General features: G+C 35.0%; 1 protein-coding gene across 1 annotated transcript in view; it reads right to left on the minus strand.

The window, feature by feature from the left end:
- The window catches only part of LOC122810551 (major histocompatibility complex class I-related gene protein-like), a gene marked incomplete in the record, with an annotated part of 1143023 nt that overhangs the window by 83075 nt on the left and 1043238 nt on the right, over window positions 1-16710 (minus strand). Inside the window, 1 exon segment of the mRNA XM_044082133.1 lies at window positions 416-487. Within this exon segment, the coding sequence (XP_043938068.1) occupies window positions 416-487 (72 nt within the window).

Below are 16710 nucleotides of genomic sequence, written 5' to 3' on the forward strand. Positions count from 1 at the left end.
CTATTGAAGCTGATGATCTTCATACCAGATATCAGAATGGATGGGGGGAACATGATATTTGTGCACAACATCACGTGGAGGAGGGCTGTATAGTGGTCACCTTGAGCAGAAAGAACAGACAGAGGACTAAGTATTTCCCATATCACAGACCCATGGATTAATCTACTGGGGCAGGTACTGGAAATGAAATTCAGTGAACCAGAAAAGATGGTATAAGAAAGGTGGAAAAAGAGTGAGGGAGAAAGCAGGTCGGTGTTAAATGTACCCAAAGGGCATATTACATAGGTTTACTAACTTCTGCTATCAGGCAAATGTTATGTAAAGTGGTATGTTACTACACATAAAATGATACCTACCCAGACATATACTGAACATTTGGTAGAAAAGGGAGCAGAGAAGAATTCAAGATACTTACCATTCTCACTGGAATAACCAGAAGAGTTGGACCTCTCTGAGCTGCTAGAGCCACTGTGATTCTCAGAGTTGCCTGAAAAATAAATTTTACATGATTAAAAAAATATCCGTTATACACAACTTCTATACATGGACCTTTAAAAGCATATAAGAAGGTCGTGGACTGAAAACATTGAATAAGTCATTCTTCAATCACAGATAAGCTTCAGGACAAGCAGTAATAATGCTTTTTATAAAACACAAACAATCACAACCTAGCAGAAAATATCTCCTTCCCTATCAGAATCTACACAAGGTACGCCTTTTAGTTTCTGAGTTTTTCATACTAAACTGCTAAAATATTCACTGGAATGCTACAAAATGCAGGAAAAAAAATAAGCACTAATTTAAAACATGGTTATTATGCTCTCAAATAGTCAATTGCAACACATCATACTAATATAATTTAGTCACAAGACACTCTAAAGTACTCCAAAATGAGGCAAGGTTGATTGACAGGAGTGTAGCAGTTATAAACATGAGCATACTTAACCCTCACTGTTACTAATCTTCCAAGCAGTATTTGCATGTTTGCATGATGCTTCAGTTTCTGGCATTAAAGGCATTCATCTTATGTGTACAATTTTAAATCAAATTTTGTTCATGCTCTTCAGCTCCTCTAGTTATGAAACACTTTCATATTGTTCTCTAAATACCCAGAGGAAACTAACAGTCCCCATACGAAAACTCGAATTGCATGATATTGAAGGAAAAAAAAAAAAAAAAAAAACACAGAACACAAATACTTTAAATCAACAACTGGGTGAAATGTCCAACTCTATGTGGGCAAGCCCCCCACTCCTCCCAAACGACAAATACTAACTCCATGACTGTACAACCAACAAGAAGGGAGAAATCCCCCAAAACAAAGGAATCACTGCCAGTGCACACTTTCCTATGGAAGACATCAGTCAGCATACTCTTACTTGGCATCTTGTGATTGGTACACCTGATCCATAACGACTTTGATCTTGACCACCTGTAGCTACAGCATTACTAATGGTGTGAGCTGTTGCACAAAACAGAAAACATAAGACTTTAAAAAAAAAAAAAATGTACCCAGATCTGTACAGGGGAAGTGGGGGTTGGTTTCCTGAAGACTGCTACAATACTTGTTTACAAAGGTTTAATGGTAAATTAAGGTCCTCACTCAAATTCACAATCTTACTCTAAAGAACAGTTTTGCACCAGTCAATAATATATGGTTAGTATCCTCAGTACCACCCCAGGTACTACAGAAGAGTTGCAAAATCGTCAAAGCAAGGCATGCAAAACAGATTAATGTAAGGCAGAAAATTCACTTTGCATTGTTTCAAAGTATAAATTTCTTGCCAAGTATCTGCTTCACATACATCTTGCATAGAAACATTATCAATTAAAAAAGTGGGGGAGTTGCTTTTCTAATGAAGCGAAGCCTTAATACCTTCTCAGATTATCACCTTGTGTGTCACAGGAAAATATAAAGAGATAGGTAAACTTAATTTCTCTTAAGGAAAAGAGATCAGCAACTAAGTTACCTGGGCACATTTTATACAGCTTTCCCTTTTATTCTCAAATGGGAAAGAATAGACTCAAGGTTCTCTCTGAAACCAGTTTTAGCACAAAATAAGGACACTGTGTATGGTTCATAAAGCATGAATGTTTGTAACTCTGAAATTTTAGCAGAATTGACTGATATCAGAAACAATAACTTGAGGGGCGTGGCCAAGGATGAACACAGGATAGCAGCAGATTTCTTCAGCTCCACCAACATAACTACACTGACAGGAAATTATTACTTCAAAATTCAACTAATGTAATAATTTTCTTTCTAAAAATGTTTGGAATATCAGTATCTTGAATAATATCTAAAAAAGAAAGAAAATTTAAATAATTTTCCTGTCAGAAATCTTCTTGGAAATTTCTCTTTCATCACTTCTGTTCAGAATGAGTTCCAGTAAGGCTAACAGTCAGGATTCCAGCATCAAAAAAGAGCTTCAGTCTTTACTATCAACTATTCAGCAACTAACAACTAAAATGGACAGACTGGATGTTAAAATTGATAACTTTATAGAGAAAACCACAAAACAAATGGATTTGCTACACCAAGATTTACAACATCAGAAAGCTCAGATTACATGTATAGAAGAGACACTTAATGATATGGACAACAGAATTCAGGAAGAAGAAATTAACATTGAATTCTTATTGAAACAGAACACACACCTTCAATCCAAACTAGATGACTTGGAAAACAGATCCAGACTCAATAATATAAGGATTTTTGGACTGCCAGAAAATATAGAAGGTAACAGCATTACATCCTTTTTAAATACTTGGCTTCCCAAAACTTTAGATCTGTCAGAAGCATTTTCTTTTGGTATAGGTCTTTAGCTAATTCTAATATAAATAAAAAAGTACCCTAGATCAGTTATTGTAAGATTTTTATCATCTTATGACAAGGAGATGGTATTAAAATCTGCATGGGCTAAAGCACCTATAAAAATTAATGAAGCAACTGTGCGTTTTGACAATGACTATTCTTCCTTGGTAATATCAAAAAGAAAAGTCTTTTTGCCATTAATAAGAGAGCTTAAGAAAGCACAGTTCAAAACTCATCTTTTATTTCCTTCCAAGCTAAAAATCTTTTTACCGGATGGCCCTAGAATTTTTGAAGACTTGGACTCTGCTTTGCTGTATATTAAAAAAAATAAAATATTAGATAAAATAGAAGATATGGAATGGGCAAGTCCTTCGCTAAAGAGAATGGCAACAGGAACTTCTTGGAAGACTTCAGAGAAGCAAAAAAGACTAAAAAACAAATGACATGTTTTATATTTCTTTGAACTCTTTAATTATAGTTACTACATTTACAAGACAGCCACAAATATCTTAAGGATTTATTCAAAGTTATTTTTTTTGTGTGTGCAAAGAACTGAATTTTGTTTTATAAATAATCAAACTTCCTGAGGAACAAATAACCTGATATGAATCAACTTGTTTCTCTTTGTGATAAAGAGACCTAAGGTTAGTAATCTGACACATTTCCTTTCTCTTCTTGTTTTAAATAATGGCATTCTCTTTAAACTAAACATTTAGTGAAGGGTGGGGGAGGGCAGGGAGAGGGGTTAGTTGAAAAATAGGAAATAAGGGGAAAAATAATTTATTATTTCTTTAATAATTATTTATGCTGTTTAAATACTGCTACTATATATTATACCATGACTTAATTGCTTAATACATGATTTCAAATAATATGTCATGATATAATTGCAGTTAACTAGAACTAAAGTAGTTGAAAGTAATATGTCTCATGTTCTACTTTATTAAAACAAACAGCAAGTAAAATATCTTTGTAGATACTCTTTGTAGGTCCCTTTTTTTTCTCTCTCTCTCTCTCTTATTTATAAAGTAATATACTTCTGATAATACTGATATGTGTATGTAATAAGCTCTGACTGAGAAAATGAAATGGGGCATATAAAAATAAGTTGTGTTTATGTTAAACAACTGAAGGCATGGTTTCAATGTTATAGAGACTGCAATGACTTGTAAAGTGCTTCGAGAAGCTTTTGCACTGTTTAGATCCATTTGTATTACAAAATGAATGTCAGTCACTTACTTTTATTAAAATTCCCGCCAGAATGTTATGGGAGACAATTTGGGATGTGGGTTTCCTCGTGAATAGTGTCCTCGAGTCGTTTTAAAAGCTTCAACATTCAGAAAACATGCAGAGAAGCTGAAAGCAGCCATTTTGAACTTTGACCCCTGATTTCATGCAGACTCATCGCAAATTCAAGAAGTAAACTGTTTCAGGAAGTAGAACTGCTGTAAACGCGGTTTTGTGATGAAAAACGAACTTTATGACATCTAAATGTGAGTTTTTCTTTATAATAGTTTACTTATTTAAGATGTAACTTATAAAATAAATAAGTTATAATGATTTTAAGTGACTTAATATGCCATAGTAAACAAATGAAATATTTTAGAAGGCTTAGAAGGTAAAACTCATGCACACTTTGTTTTTGAAAGCTTATATGACTGCTGCACTTTAATGCATATAGGTGCTTATGATTTAAAGATATGTAATGTTATAAATTATTTGCCTTGACTAACAGACAAGTATGTGCATCATTATGATTATATTTCAGAAGAAATTGTCATGTGACATTTTAAAGCTGCAGTTCAGATATATATAATACAGATGGCTTTCATCACAATGATTTATGTATAACCAGGGATCAATATTGCTGTGTAGTAAGTTCTTTTAACTTATACATGGGAATAATTATTTTATTTAAATGGCAATAATAAATATGAGAAGGAAGCTTCTGATGCAAGTAATTTAAAGTTTTAAAGCTACTAACTGTATTGCTATGGCAGAAAGTGGGAATACCCTAATATAAGTAATGTATGAGTCATAATAGCCTGAGATAATTAATGTTATTGAATTCAAATGAGCATAAACATATAATAAGAACTTATTCTTACAAACTTTTATTAAACTACCATATGGATATTCCTTTTTTTTTTTTTCTCTCTCTCTCTCTTCTTTGCTCCCATTACCAAGATTGTTAGAATGCTATTTTGATTATGAGTTTATTATATAGAATAGATGTACATAGCAATATTAGTTGTTTCTAAATGTTTTATATGTTTATATGAAGCTGTTTTATAAATTGTTTAGCCTTGTTATAGTAGATAATCAAATTAAATGAGGTTAACTTTAGTTAATAATAGTTAGTATAGAATTAATTTGGTGGCAGCTGGAGTACTGCTGCTTAGGACAGGGGGATAACTTGAGTGGTATTTGCTATTCGAAGTTGGAGTTTTTAACTCCAGGCTGGGTGCATTGTTTAATCCAAACATTATTTTCACCTGATTATTGTTATGTGTATATAGTTTTGACATCCACATCACATTTTATAAACTAATTGTCACTACAAATAAATATGAAAATTACACAAAATTCCATAAGATTTTCATTAAATACAGCTATAATTAATAGAACACCTAAAGGAGGAGACATAATAACACTTATTTTAGTAAATGTTATTCTGATTATGTGTTTTATATGTTTATAAAAGTTAAATGGTAACACTAAAAGGAATTTCTTTAAACATTAATGGATTGAATAACCCATGTAAAAGGGCAAGTTTAATGAGATATATTAATTTGCATAGAGCCAATTTAATATTCCTTCAAGAAACACATCTCATGAAAAAGGATATAGATAAATTAGCCACTAATAAATATACAGTCTTGGTTAGCTCAGAACATACACAGAAAAAAAGAGGAGTGGCTATCTTATGGAACAAAAATATGCCCATACCTAAAATTATTAAGTCTTATAAAGATGATAAAGGAATGTTCTGTATGGTTACAATACAGATTAATGGGAAAATATATACATTAATTAATGTATATTCGATACCAGGAATTGTCATTAATACGGTGAAACACCATCTTGATAAGATTATATCATTCTCTATAGGAGATATTATTTTAGCAGGTGATTTTAATTGTATCCTGTATGAAAAAGATACTACTACTATAGGAAAAAGGAAAATTACATCTAATGCAAAACATTTAAAGGATTTTATTAATTTATATCATTTGAATGATATTAATAAACAGACAGATTATAAATCATTACCATACACTTTTTTTTCTAATAGATATAAAACTTATTCAAGAATAGATAGAGTCTTTATTTCTAACCAACTGGTAACAGACTTAATTAATTCCAAGATCATTTCATGTCCTATATCAGATCATAATTCAATTGTCTTTGAATTTATGATAAAGAGTACTTATAATGTTCAGATCAAAAGAATACCAGCATATTTAACTCAACTAAAGGACTATAAAGATTATATACTTACTGAGGTGCAACATTTCTTAGACTTAAACACTACACCTGACGTCTCTATTATTCACATTTGGGATGCTCTAAAATCATATTTATATGGACAAAGTATCAGATGGTATAATAATAAAAGGAAATCTTGGGACAAGGAATTAATAGACATTCAAAACAAATTAGACTCATATAAACATAATAATAAAGAAAATATTATGGACAAAAAAGTCATCGAGGAAATAAATAAATTAAATGAGAAATACAAAGAAATTTTAAGCCATAAAGTCAAAATAACACTAGAGAAATATAAGTTTTTGTCTTACTCAATAAGTCCAAAATACTTACATAGACTTAAAAATAAAACAAAAAGGCTGAATAAACAAAATCACATCAAATAAATTTTCTCTCCAGGGAAAAAGAAGAATGTCTCTAGTTTACCAGAAATATTAGATGAATTTAGAAATCACTTTCATAAAATTAACCACAATAACATTAATATGGATTCTAAAGATAAAATAAAGAAATTTATAACTACAAACATGAACAAAAAACTTAATAAACAACAGACTAAATTAATAGATAAAAATATTTCATATACAGAGGTTATTACACAAATAAACAAACTTAAATCAAACAAAGCACCTGGTAATGATGGTATTATTCCAGAGATTTATAAAATTCTTCCTAAGAGTACTTACTCATTAATACATAAGGTTTTCATTTCAGCTCAAAATGAGTTATCAACTCCCCCATCCTGGCAATACACATTTATTTCACCAATTTTAAAACCCAATAAAGACCCAACCAGATGCACTTCATATAGACCTATTTCATTACTTAATGTTGACTATAAAATGTTCATGAATATTTTTGCTGATAGATTAAAGACAATCATTCCAGGTATAATAGATATAGATCAGACAGGCTTTATTATAAATAGAAATACTTTTGATAATATAAGGAGAACTTTAACGCTAATTGATTATGCAAACAGGAAAAAGAAAGACAACACTTATTAGTCTTGATATAAGTTCAGCATTTGACTCAGTAAGTTGGGACTACTTGTTTATCTTATTGAAGTGTACAAATTTCTCTGATGCATTTGTGAATTTAATTGAACATCTATATAAAGGAGCATTGGCTTACATTAAGATAGGAACATATGTCTCACAAAAAATACCCATATTAAAAGGTACAAAACAAGGGTGGCCACTTTCACCACTATTATTTACTTTAATAATGGAGCCTTGGGCTAATTTGATTAGAAACAGCACTGATATAGAAGGATTTGATATAGATGAAAATACAATATCTAAAATCCAACTTTTTGCAGATGATGTTCTAATTACGTCAGCAGGAACAAATTCTTCTATGCAGTCATTATTTGATAAAATGACAGATTTTAAAAATATCTCTGGTTTGATATTTAATGAAGAAAAAACTAAAATATTACCAATATATGCACGAAAAAATGTTCTCACTAATGATTTTCACAAATATATACCCAACTCAGGTCAGATAACTTACTTAGGCATAATATTAACTAAAGATATTAAATCCATTATACATAATAAATACAGTAACTGTCTTCATAATATACAAAATCTTTTCAATAGCTGGAACAATATGTTTTTTACCATGGAAGAGAGACTCACAATTATTAAAATGATAATATTCCCAAAGATATTATACTTAATACAATCAATAATACTCCCACCTACAAAAATAATTATTAAGAAATTGAATTCACAAATGTTAAATTTCTTATGGGCACCTAATAGACCTAGGACTGCATTAAAGAAACATACTAATAGTTGGTCTCAAGGGGGCATTTCATTTCCAGACTTTAATTTATATGCTATCTCTTCTATTATAAAAGTTATTACTTTGCTAATAGATCAGTCATATGTTGCAAAATGGAAGGAATATTGGGAACTAATTAGCATTCACTTCATGAAAATATCATTAATACACAAAAATACTATTGTAAATAACCCTATGTTATGGTTACTAAATGAATTTTGTACCTCATCTATTACACCAAAATATATAGCTAGTTACCCATTAAATATTATTATTAGATATCGTAATTTTATATTTATGCATCCTAAATATAAGGAATGGAATTTTATCCTATTCCCTATAATGTATACACAAGGTATTCTTTTATCATCCACCTCTGAAAGAATTCTTCTAGTCACAGAGAATGATTTAAAGTATTGGCATCAGTTGCTGTCTGACAATAAAGTAAAAAAATGTAGACTTTTTAAAGCAAGAATTTGATTTGAGAGAAACATGTCGGTTAGAGATTCAGACTTTTAGACAACATCTTATTAATAAACTTGATTTAATGTCTTTAACAGTTAAAGAATCTGTCCCTATTCTGATTGACTACTTGATATTAAATTTACAACATAGGGTTTCTGATAAAGGTAAGCTCTCACATATACATAAAATTATTAGAGAAGAAACACATTACAGTTCAGATACTTATTGGAATTATTTCATTTCCATTAATGGTGAATCACCAAAACAACAAGATAAACAATATATATTGGAATCTGCTTATAAAACTATTTCTTCCATTAATTGGAGACTTTTTACTTGGAAATTTTTACATAGATCTTTCTATACACCCTTAATGATGAATAAAATAAACAATAAAGACAACATATGTATGAGATGTAATGTAGAAATAAATGCTGATTGGGCACATATGTTTTATGACTGTATAAAATTGAAGGAATATTGGATGTTAATCAATGATTTTTTGCAGGCTCTTTTCACAGATAATTTCATAGTCTGTAAATCACTTATATTATTTAACACCCCTGTTCCTAAAAGTGTTAAAAAAGTTAAACTTCCCTTATTATGGTCTATTCTAGCAGTGTCTAGAAAAATAATAACCAGAAATTGGATTTCAGATACTCCTCCTTCATTTAATGAATTTAAACATGTTATGACCGAAGTGTGTCATATGGAACTAATGACAATAAAGTCAAGAACCACTAGAAAAATGTCTTACTATACTATATGGAATACTTTACAAAATCTGTTAAAAAAGTCTTAGTTTCATTAGTAAGACATTACAGTTTAATTAATTGATTTGATTTGTAGTGGGTGTTTCTGTAAATACTTTGGTTGTTTTATCAAATGTTATAATTATTTATATTTTAACTGCTTGTATAAGATTGTTATGATATTTATTTTGTATGTTAAAAATAATAAACTTGTTTTAAAAAAAAAAGAAACAATAACTTGAATTTGCTGGTACATAATGAAGTGAAGAGAACATCTGATTTTGAAAGTTTTATTTCCATTACCTGTAGCACCAAGATCTGTACTTAGTTAGCCCAGCAAATACATCTCCTAGGCTACCCTAACTCTTCAAAGTTACCCATAATATTCAGTGCCTTATGAACCATTTCTAGTAGAGACACCAAATGGCAGAAACATAAATAAGTAGTGTTTGGTCCCTGCCACAAAACAAAGGAACCACATGCAGTCCCAGTGAATAGGGATGTTTTAGCCACCATTTATTTCCTGAGTTACAATACCATAGACTTTTTTAGAGGTACTGGTAGCAGTATGAGCACTCTGAACTTTCTAATTCCTGAGTTACTTGCTGTGTCTGGAGAAGCCCAAATCAGGTCAATGTAGGCCTTCAGTTCAGGTAAAAAAAATGTCCCTGAATAGAATTCTTGCCACTTTTCTTGTTTAGGGTCCCTTTCTATGGCTCAGTGCTTAGAAACTATTCCAAAACAGGCAAAGCTAAAAAGAGCTAGCTATAAAGGAAAGTAGTTCTCTATCCTACCCAAAGGTATGATATCAGGCCAAGATAGTTTTGTCTAAAACATGAAAGTTCTCCAGGAATAGACTTAAGTGGTCCGCACTTATTACTGTGTGGGGAACTGCTATGCCACCCTTCATCTTTTCGCCTTCTCTGGCCTTCTTGCTTGAATAGCCATGCTTACAGCAGGGACAAATTTCCAAAAGACGTACTCTCAGTGTAAGCAACTTATTCTAGTGTACACACCAACTGGTCCCTGCTGTGTCTGCTTTACTGACAGACCTTACAGCAGAGTAAGTCACTTACACTGAGAGCAAGTCTTTTGGAATTGGGGTAGGTTTACTCCACAGTAAGTCATTTTTGCTGAGAGCAAATATTTTGGAATCTGGCCTATAATCTATGCTCTAATGATTTGTATAATGCAGTCAAAAAGATTTTGGAAGATAAAAATTAAAATTATTTTTTTACATAAAAAACTTTGCTTTATACTCTTAAGGTATTAGCAACAAGGTATTAAGGTATTAGCAAACAAAATTGGTACACAGTCACTGGTCGGTGCTGTGGTGCAGCAGTGACATTGCCGCCTCACAGCAAGAGGTTCTCCGGTTCGATTCTCAGCTGGGGTGCTGTCTTTGTGGAGTCAGCATGTCCTCCCTATGTTCATGTGGGTTTCCTCCAGGTGCTCCGGTTTCCTCCTATGTTACAAAGACATGTGTCTAGAGCATTTCTCTCCAGGCCTTAACCGAAAATTGGCTTCACTCCAAGTTGTACTTTCCTCAATAAACAAATGTTAAATAAATTTTAAATGCCCTGCTAGAATACTGCAAGTGATTAGTTAGGTAAATGGTAGTGGTATACTCTTTCGTGGACTCTGCAATGTGTGTTTATTCTTGATTGACATCTGAGCATATTATGATAGTTAATAATATTAAGTTAAAATGTGCAAGGGTCAATACTGCACACATGAGAATGCAGTTTGCACATGTGAGGATGCAGTTTAAGTTACAAAGTGCCCATGTTGGTTATGCTATTTTAGTAGCACAAAGAGGACATTTGCAATGAGACAAAAGAAAACTGTACAAACATCAAAATAGAAAAATAAGGAATGGCCCATTTAATTTTTCACAATGGGGATTATAAAGATTTAAAAGCTGGTGTTATGTATTTTTAAGCTCCAGAGCATATAGTGAATGATGTGAAAATGAAACTTTCAAAATATGAAATGCACTTTATGTTACATTACAATACTGTGTATCTCTGTGATCTTAACAAAGACGGGGTGCTCTCAACTGTCTTGACCCACACCTCAGTAAAGATGCATATATCAGTGCATTCCAGCAGGATGTGAATTTCTTTGCTGAGGCTCCTAGCACTGAGCTGCAATACCTTTAAGCTATCTGGATTCTGATTTGTTACACTGGAAGCTTATGAAGACAGTGCCTAGGAAAGGAATTATGGGGGTGGACAATGTCTTAGCCAGTACATGAAAGCCTTGGGGAGGCAGGTGCAGGCCATCCCTTACAAAGGAGTTAGTATAGTCTACCACCTTTTATTTTTACTTATAAACAGCAAAAAAACAAGCATCCACCAGAGCTGATAAAATAAACAGTTCTTTAATACAAAGGATAAGCACTTTCACAAATAGTGCTTCTTCAGATCCATAAAAAATCATCACGTGCAGTCATTAACTACTAAGAGAACAATCAATCAACTAACCATGAAGCAGTAACAATTACTGATGAATACTCTTCTTTTTTAAAAGTGGTTTTAAAGGAACAGTTGCATTTATCCCTGGCAGATTATCTGCCTGTAATTTAACAATCCAATTGGCTTCTGCATTTTTGAGTTTATTGATATAGTCCCCTTCCTCTTATTCATAGGTAACAACTGTAAAACACTAAATGAAAAGGAATGTCCTGGTGCAAAAGATATATGTTTTGCTAAGCCATTAAGAGTGTTTAAATGCCTGATATCACCTGCATGCTGCAGGATGCGTTCTTTGAACATTCTCACTGTTTTGCCTATGTAAAAAGATGTACATAGCTTGCACCTAGCCAAATAAATCAATACCATAGAGGTGCAGTCAGCATAAAAGCAATGCTTAAATGTGAAATTAATAACAGGATGTTGAAACTCCTGTACAGAAGATATAAAATTGCAAGCTTTACAACTCCTACATGGATAAGTACCAAGACATCCAGAAAGGGGTGCTATTAACTGTGTAGATTTATAACATAATTGTCTCTTAAGGGAGATATTATTCTTAAATGTATAACTGGGTCTTTCACCCACAATCATTTTAATTTTGTCATCTGACAGCAAAACAGGCCAACATTTCTTTACAACATCACATACTAGTTGCATATTATTACCATAGGTTAATGCAAGTCTAACATTAGTAGAGGCAGTATCTAATACATTATTAGCCTTCCCAGAAACACAAGAACAATTAAAATAAGGTTGGCCTTTGTCAGAACGCATACTAATAACCATTATAGTTATCATCAAGTATATCAGAACTGTATTCTCTGGCAGAAAGATCTCCCTTAAGACAAAGCATAGCTTCATGACATTGGTTATCATCTATACGCAATCTAGACATACGCAAATACTGGCCTTTACCAATGTTCTTAAAAATATGTTTAGGATGCATGCTGTTGAAATGTAAAGTACAGTTTTGTACCTACCATAAATGTAGATGTCCGATAGGTATGCATCTGCAGTCATAACATATGGGTTGTCCTGCCTCAGGCAGCCCTTTGGATTCCAAAATCTGGGTCTGGCCTCGGCTGATGTCGCACTTTCCGGTATAAAAGCATCAGCCGATGCCATTTTCCTCAGTTTTTCTTGCCTCAGATGCCAGGTGCTCTCTAGGAAGGCTAAATTTGGATAAATGCAAAAAAGTTCCAAACATTTGCAAAATTATGTAAATGTCTACATGTATATACAAACAAATACACCATAATAAATTCCTCCAGCTAGCTAAAAGGGGGATAAGTACCCTAGGAGTACCAGAGAGGGGTAGGAGGGAGGGTAATCCTGACTGCAGATGCATACCTATCGGACATCTACATTTATGGTAGGTACAAAACTATACTATGTCCTTCAAGGATGCATCTGCAGTCATAACATATGGGTAGAATACCATAGCCAATCTGGGGGAGGAGGTACTAAGAAAAGGATGGTGTAGTTAAGATCCCCTGCAGGACTGCAGTAGCAAAACCTGCTCTGGATCTGGAGTATAAAGGTAGATTGTAATGTTTGGCAAATGTATGCACGGAGCTCCAAGTAGCAGCTTCTAAAATGTCCTTGGTAGCCACCCCTCATAGGAAGGCTGTAGTGGTGGTCGTGGCCCTTGTGGAATGAGGCCTGATGTTTTCAGGAACTGTCTTTCCATGAAAGGAGTAACAAAATAGAATGCAATTTCCTATCCATTTTGAAATTGTCTGTTTGGAAATTGCCTTTCCTTGCACCCCAGAAGCATATGCTACAAATAGCTGGTCAGTTTTTCTGCTAGTTTTAGTTCTGTCCAAGTAGTAGCGTAGTTGCCTGTGTATATCGAGGGTGTGCAGCAGTTTTTCTCCCCTATTCTGTGGATTTGGGAAGAACATAGGTAAGTGAATAGCTTGATTCAAGGATACCCTAGATACCACCTTTGGCATAAAAGTAGGATTGGTTCTTAGTGAAACTCTGTCCTGATGGAAAATAAGGAATGGCTGTACTGCCATTAATGCTTGTAACTCAGATACTCTTCTTGCTGAAGTTATTGCGAGAAGGAATGCAGTTTTCCAAGACAGAAACTGTAGATCTGCTGTTGCTGCTGGTTCAAAAGGAGGAAGTGTCAGTTTCTCCAGCACAAAGTTGAGATCCCATGCAGGTAGAGGGGGTCTTCTTGGAGGTTTAATATTTTTGATCCCTCTCAGAAATTGTCTGCGGAGAGGGTGTGAGAAGATAGGTGGATCCACATTGTATTCTGCTGAAATTGCTGAGGCATGAATCTTAATGGAAGAATAGGAGAGGCCATTGTGGAACAATTCTGCTAAGTATTCCAGAATATGTGTTATGCTTGCCACTGTCACATCTAAGCCTTTTGATGTGTTCCAAATGAGAAATCTTTTCCATTTAGCTGAGTATGTCTTCCTTGTGGAAGGCCTGCGAGCTTCCAAGATAATGTCCTTCACCCTCTGTGATAAAACAGTTTGATTGGGATTTAAGGAATTTTCCAGGCAGTTAGCTGCAATGTTTTCAAGTTGGGATGCATGATCTTGAAATTGTTCTGCGTCAGAAGAAGAGGTCATAGGGGGAGAGGCCATGGTTTTGCCTGAGACATGCTTCTCAATAATGGATACCAGTGTTGCCCTTGGCCAGTCTGTAGCTATCAGTATCACTCTTGGCTGTTCCTCCCTGATCTTCAGTAGAACCTTGTACATTAATGGGAGAGGTTGGAAGGCATATACATTTAGAGCTTTCCAGCTGAAAGAGAGAGAGTCCACCCTCCAAGCTTGTGGGTGGTATATCCTCGAGCAGAATGTCTTCAGTTGATGGTTGAGGGGGGAGGCGAACAGATCTATCTCCGGCATTCCCCATGCATTTGCTATGAGATGGAAGATGTCTGGTGCAGCATCCATTCATGTGCATCCATGGTTCTGCTTAAGCTGTCTGCCAGTGTATTCTCTTTTCCTGGCACGAACTGGGCCCGCAGTTGGATATTGAGTTTCAGGCATAGTTCCCATAGATTCATAGCTAGCCGGCATAGGGGGTAAGAGTGTGTGCCCCCCTGCTTGTTTATGTACCACATGACCGTGGTGTTGTCTGTCCTTATTAACAGGTGTCCTTGTTGGAGGAAGGGTTTGAAAGCCGCGATTGCATGCATCACTGCCAGCATTTCCTTTTGGTTTATGTGCATGCTTAGCTGCCCTTGAGACCATAGGCCTTGGATACATTTGTCCTCCATGTGTGCTCCCCATCCTCGGTCTGAAGTGTCCGTAGTGATGGTTTGTCTTGTTTTTGGTTTGTTGAAAGGCAACCCTCTGTTGGCCTGGCAGGCCAGAGCCCACCACAGAAATTCCTTTTGAAGGCAAGGAATGATTGGTATCAGGGTTTCTAAACTGTGACTGTGTTGAGACCATACACTCCTTAGGTACCATTGTAATTTTCTCATATGCAGCCTGGCCTGTGGTATCAGAATTATGCAGGATGCCATGTAACACAGGGCCTGCTGGATTTTCCTTGCAGTAAGCTGAGTTTGTTTTGTCAGAATCATGAAGTAATCTGGAAGTTGTTTTTGTTTTTCTTCTGTGAGAAAGGCCATTTAGGTGGTTGTGTCCAGATCTGCACCCAAAAATGTTATCCTTTGGGATGGCACAAGCCTTGACTTTTGGATGTTGACTGTGCAACCCAAAGCCTGTAGCAGGTGGATGGCATAGGCCAAGTCCTTTATCAAACTTCCCTTGTTGTCCGCTTGTATTAGGCAGTCGTCCAGGTATGGGTAGATTTGAATCCCCCTAAAGTCTGCAGTGCGCAATTACTGATGCCAGGCATTTCGTGAATACTCTGGGCGCAGTAGATAAGCCAAAGGGCAATGCTGAGAATTGATAATGATCTGATCCTGCAAGAAATCTGAGGTGTCCTCTGCAACTTGGTCGAATAGGGACGTGCAGGTATTTCTCTTTGAGATCTAGAGTCACCAGCCAAGACTCCTTGCCCAACATGGGAAGAAGTTGCTGTAGGGTCAGCATCTTGAATTTTGGCACAATGAGTTAAGTATTCAGTGCGGACAGGTCGAGAATAGGCCTCCATTGATTTTCTTTTCTTGGTACAAGGAATAGTCTGGAGTAAAATCCTTGGCCTTGTTCTGAAAGTGGTACCTTTTCTATAGCTTTCATCTGAAGCAAATTGTTGATCTGCCTTAAAGCCTCTGCTCTCTGATTTGGTGGAAGGTTTGGCATTCCGTTTCTTTTTGGCAAAGTGTGGAAGTGGAACCTGTATCCTTTGTCTATTATTTGCAGTGTCCATGTGTCCCTTGTAATGTAATGCCAGTTTTTTGAGAATAAAGCCAGCTTTGGGTGCTTCCAGTTGATTCCTGGTAGGCGGAATCAGAGTAAAGTCATTGAGCCTGTCCTGGTGTAGTAGTTGTTGTTGCTGCTGATGCACTACTCCTCTGGTTGGCAGGCTGCCACTGACAGCCTCTGTAGGAGCCCTTTGATTGGCCTCTGCCTCTAGGGCGTCTGTTCCTGCCTCTCTGGGCTCTGTCCGAGTCTGGAAAGGACCAATTCTTAGCAGGCCAGTTTCTGCTGAATCTCGGTGGTTGTACTTGCAGGAAATCCTTAACTGTTTGCACAGATTTTGCCTTTCCTTCAACCTTTTTTAAGATCTCCTGAGCAGAAGAGCCAAATAAATTTTGTTTCTCCATTGGAGCATCCAGGAGTTTAGCTTTAACATGGTCTGGCAAAGATTGTTCCTTCAGCCAGGCATGTCTACGAATAACTGCCCCAGTCATAGCTGACCTAAATGAAGCCTCCAATGCATCATAGCCACATTTTAAGAAATGATTACTAACCTGTTGTGAGTTGTGTACCAAATCCTGAAGGGATTTACGGTCTAGGGGTTCAGGAGAAGAAAGCTT

The sequence above is a fragment of the Protopterus annectens genome, chromosome 9.part0 (genome assembly GCF_019279795.1).
Source record: "Protopterus annectens isolate FY-2018-M chromosome 9.part0, PAN1.0, whole genome shotgun sequence".
Taxonomy (NCBI): Eukaryota; Metazoa; Chordata; order Ceratodontiformes; family Protopteridae; genus Protopterus; species Protopterus annectens.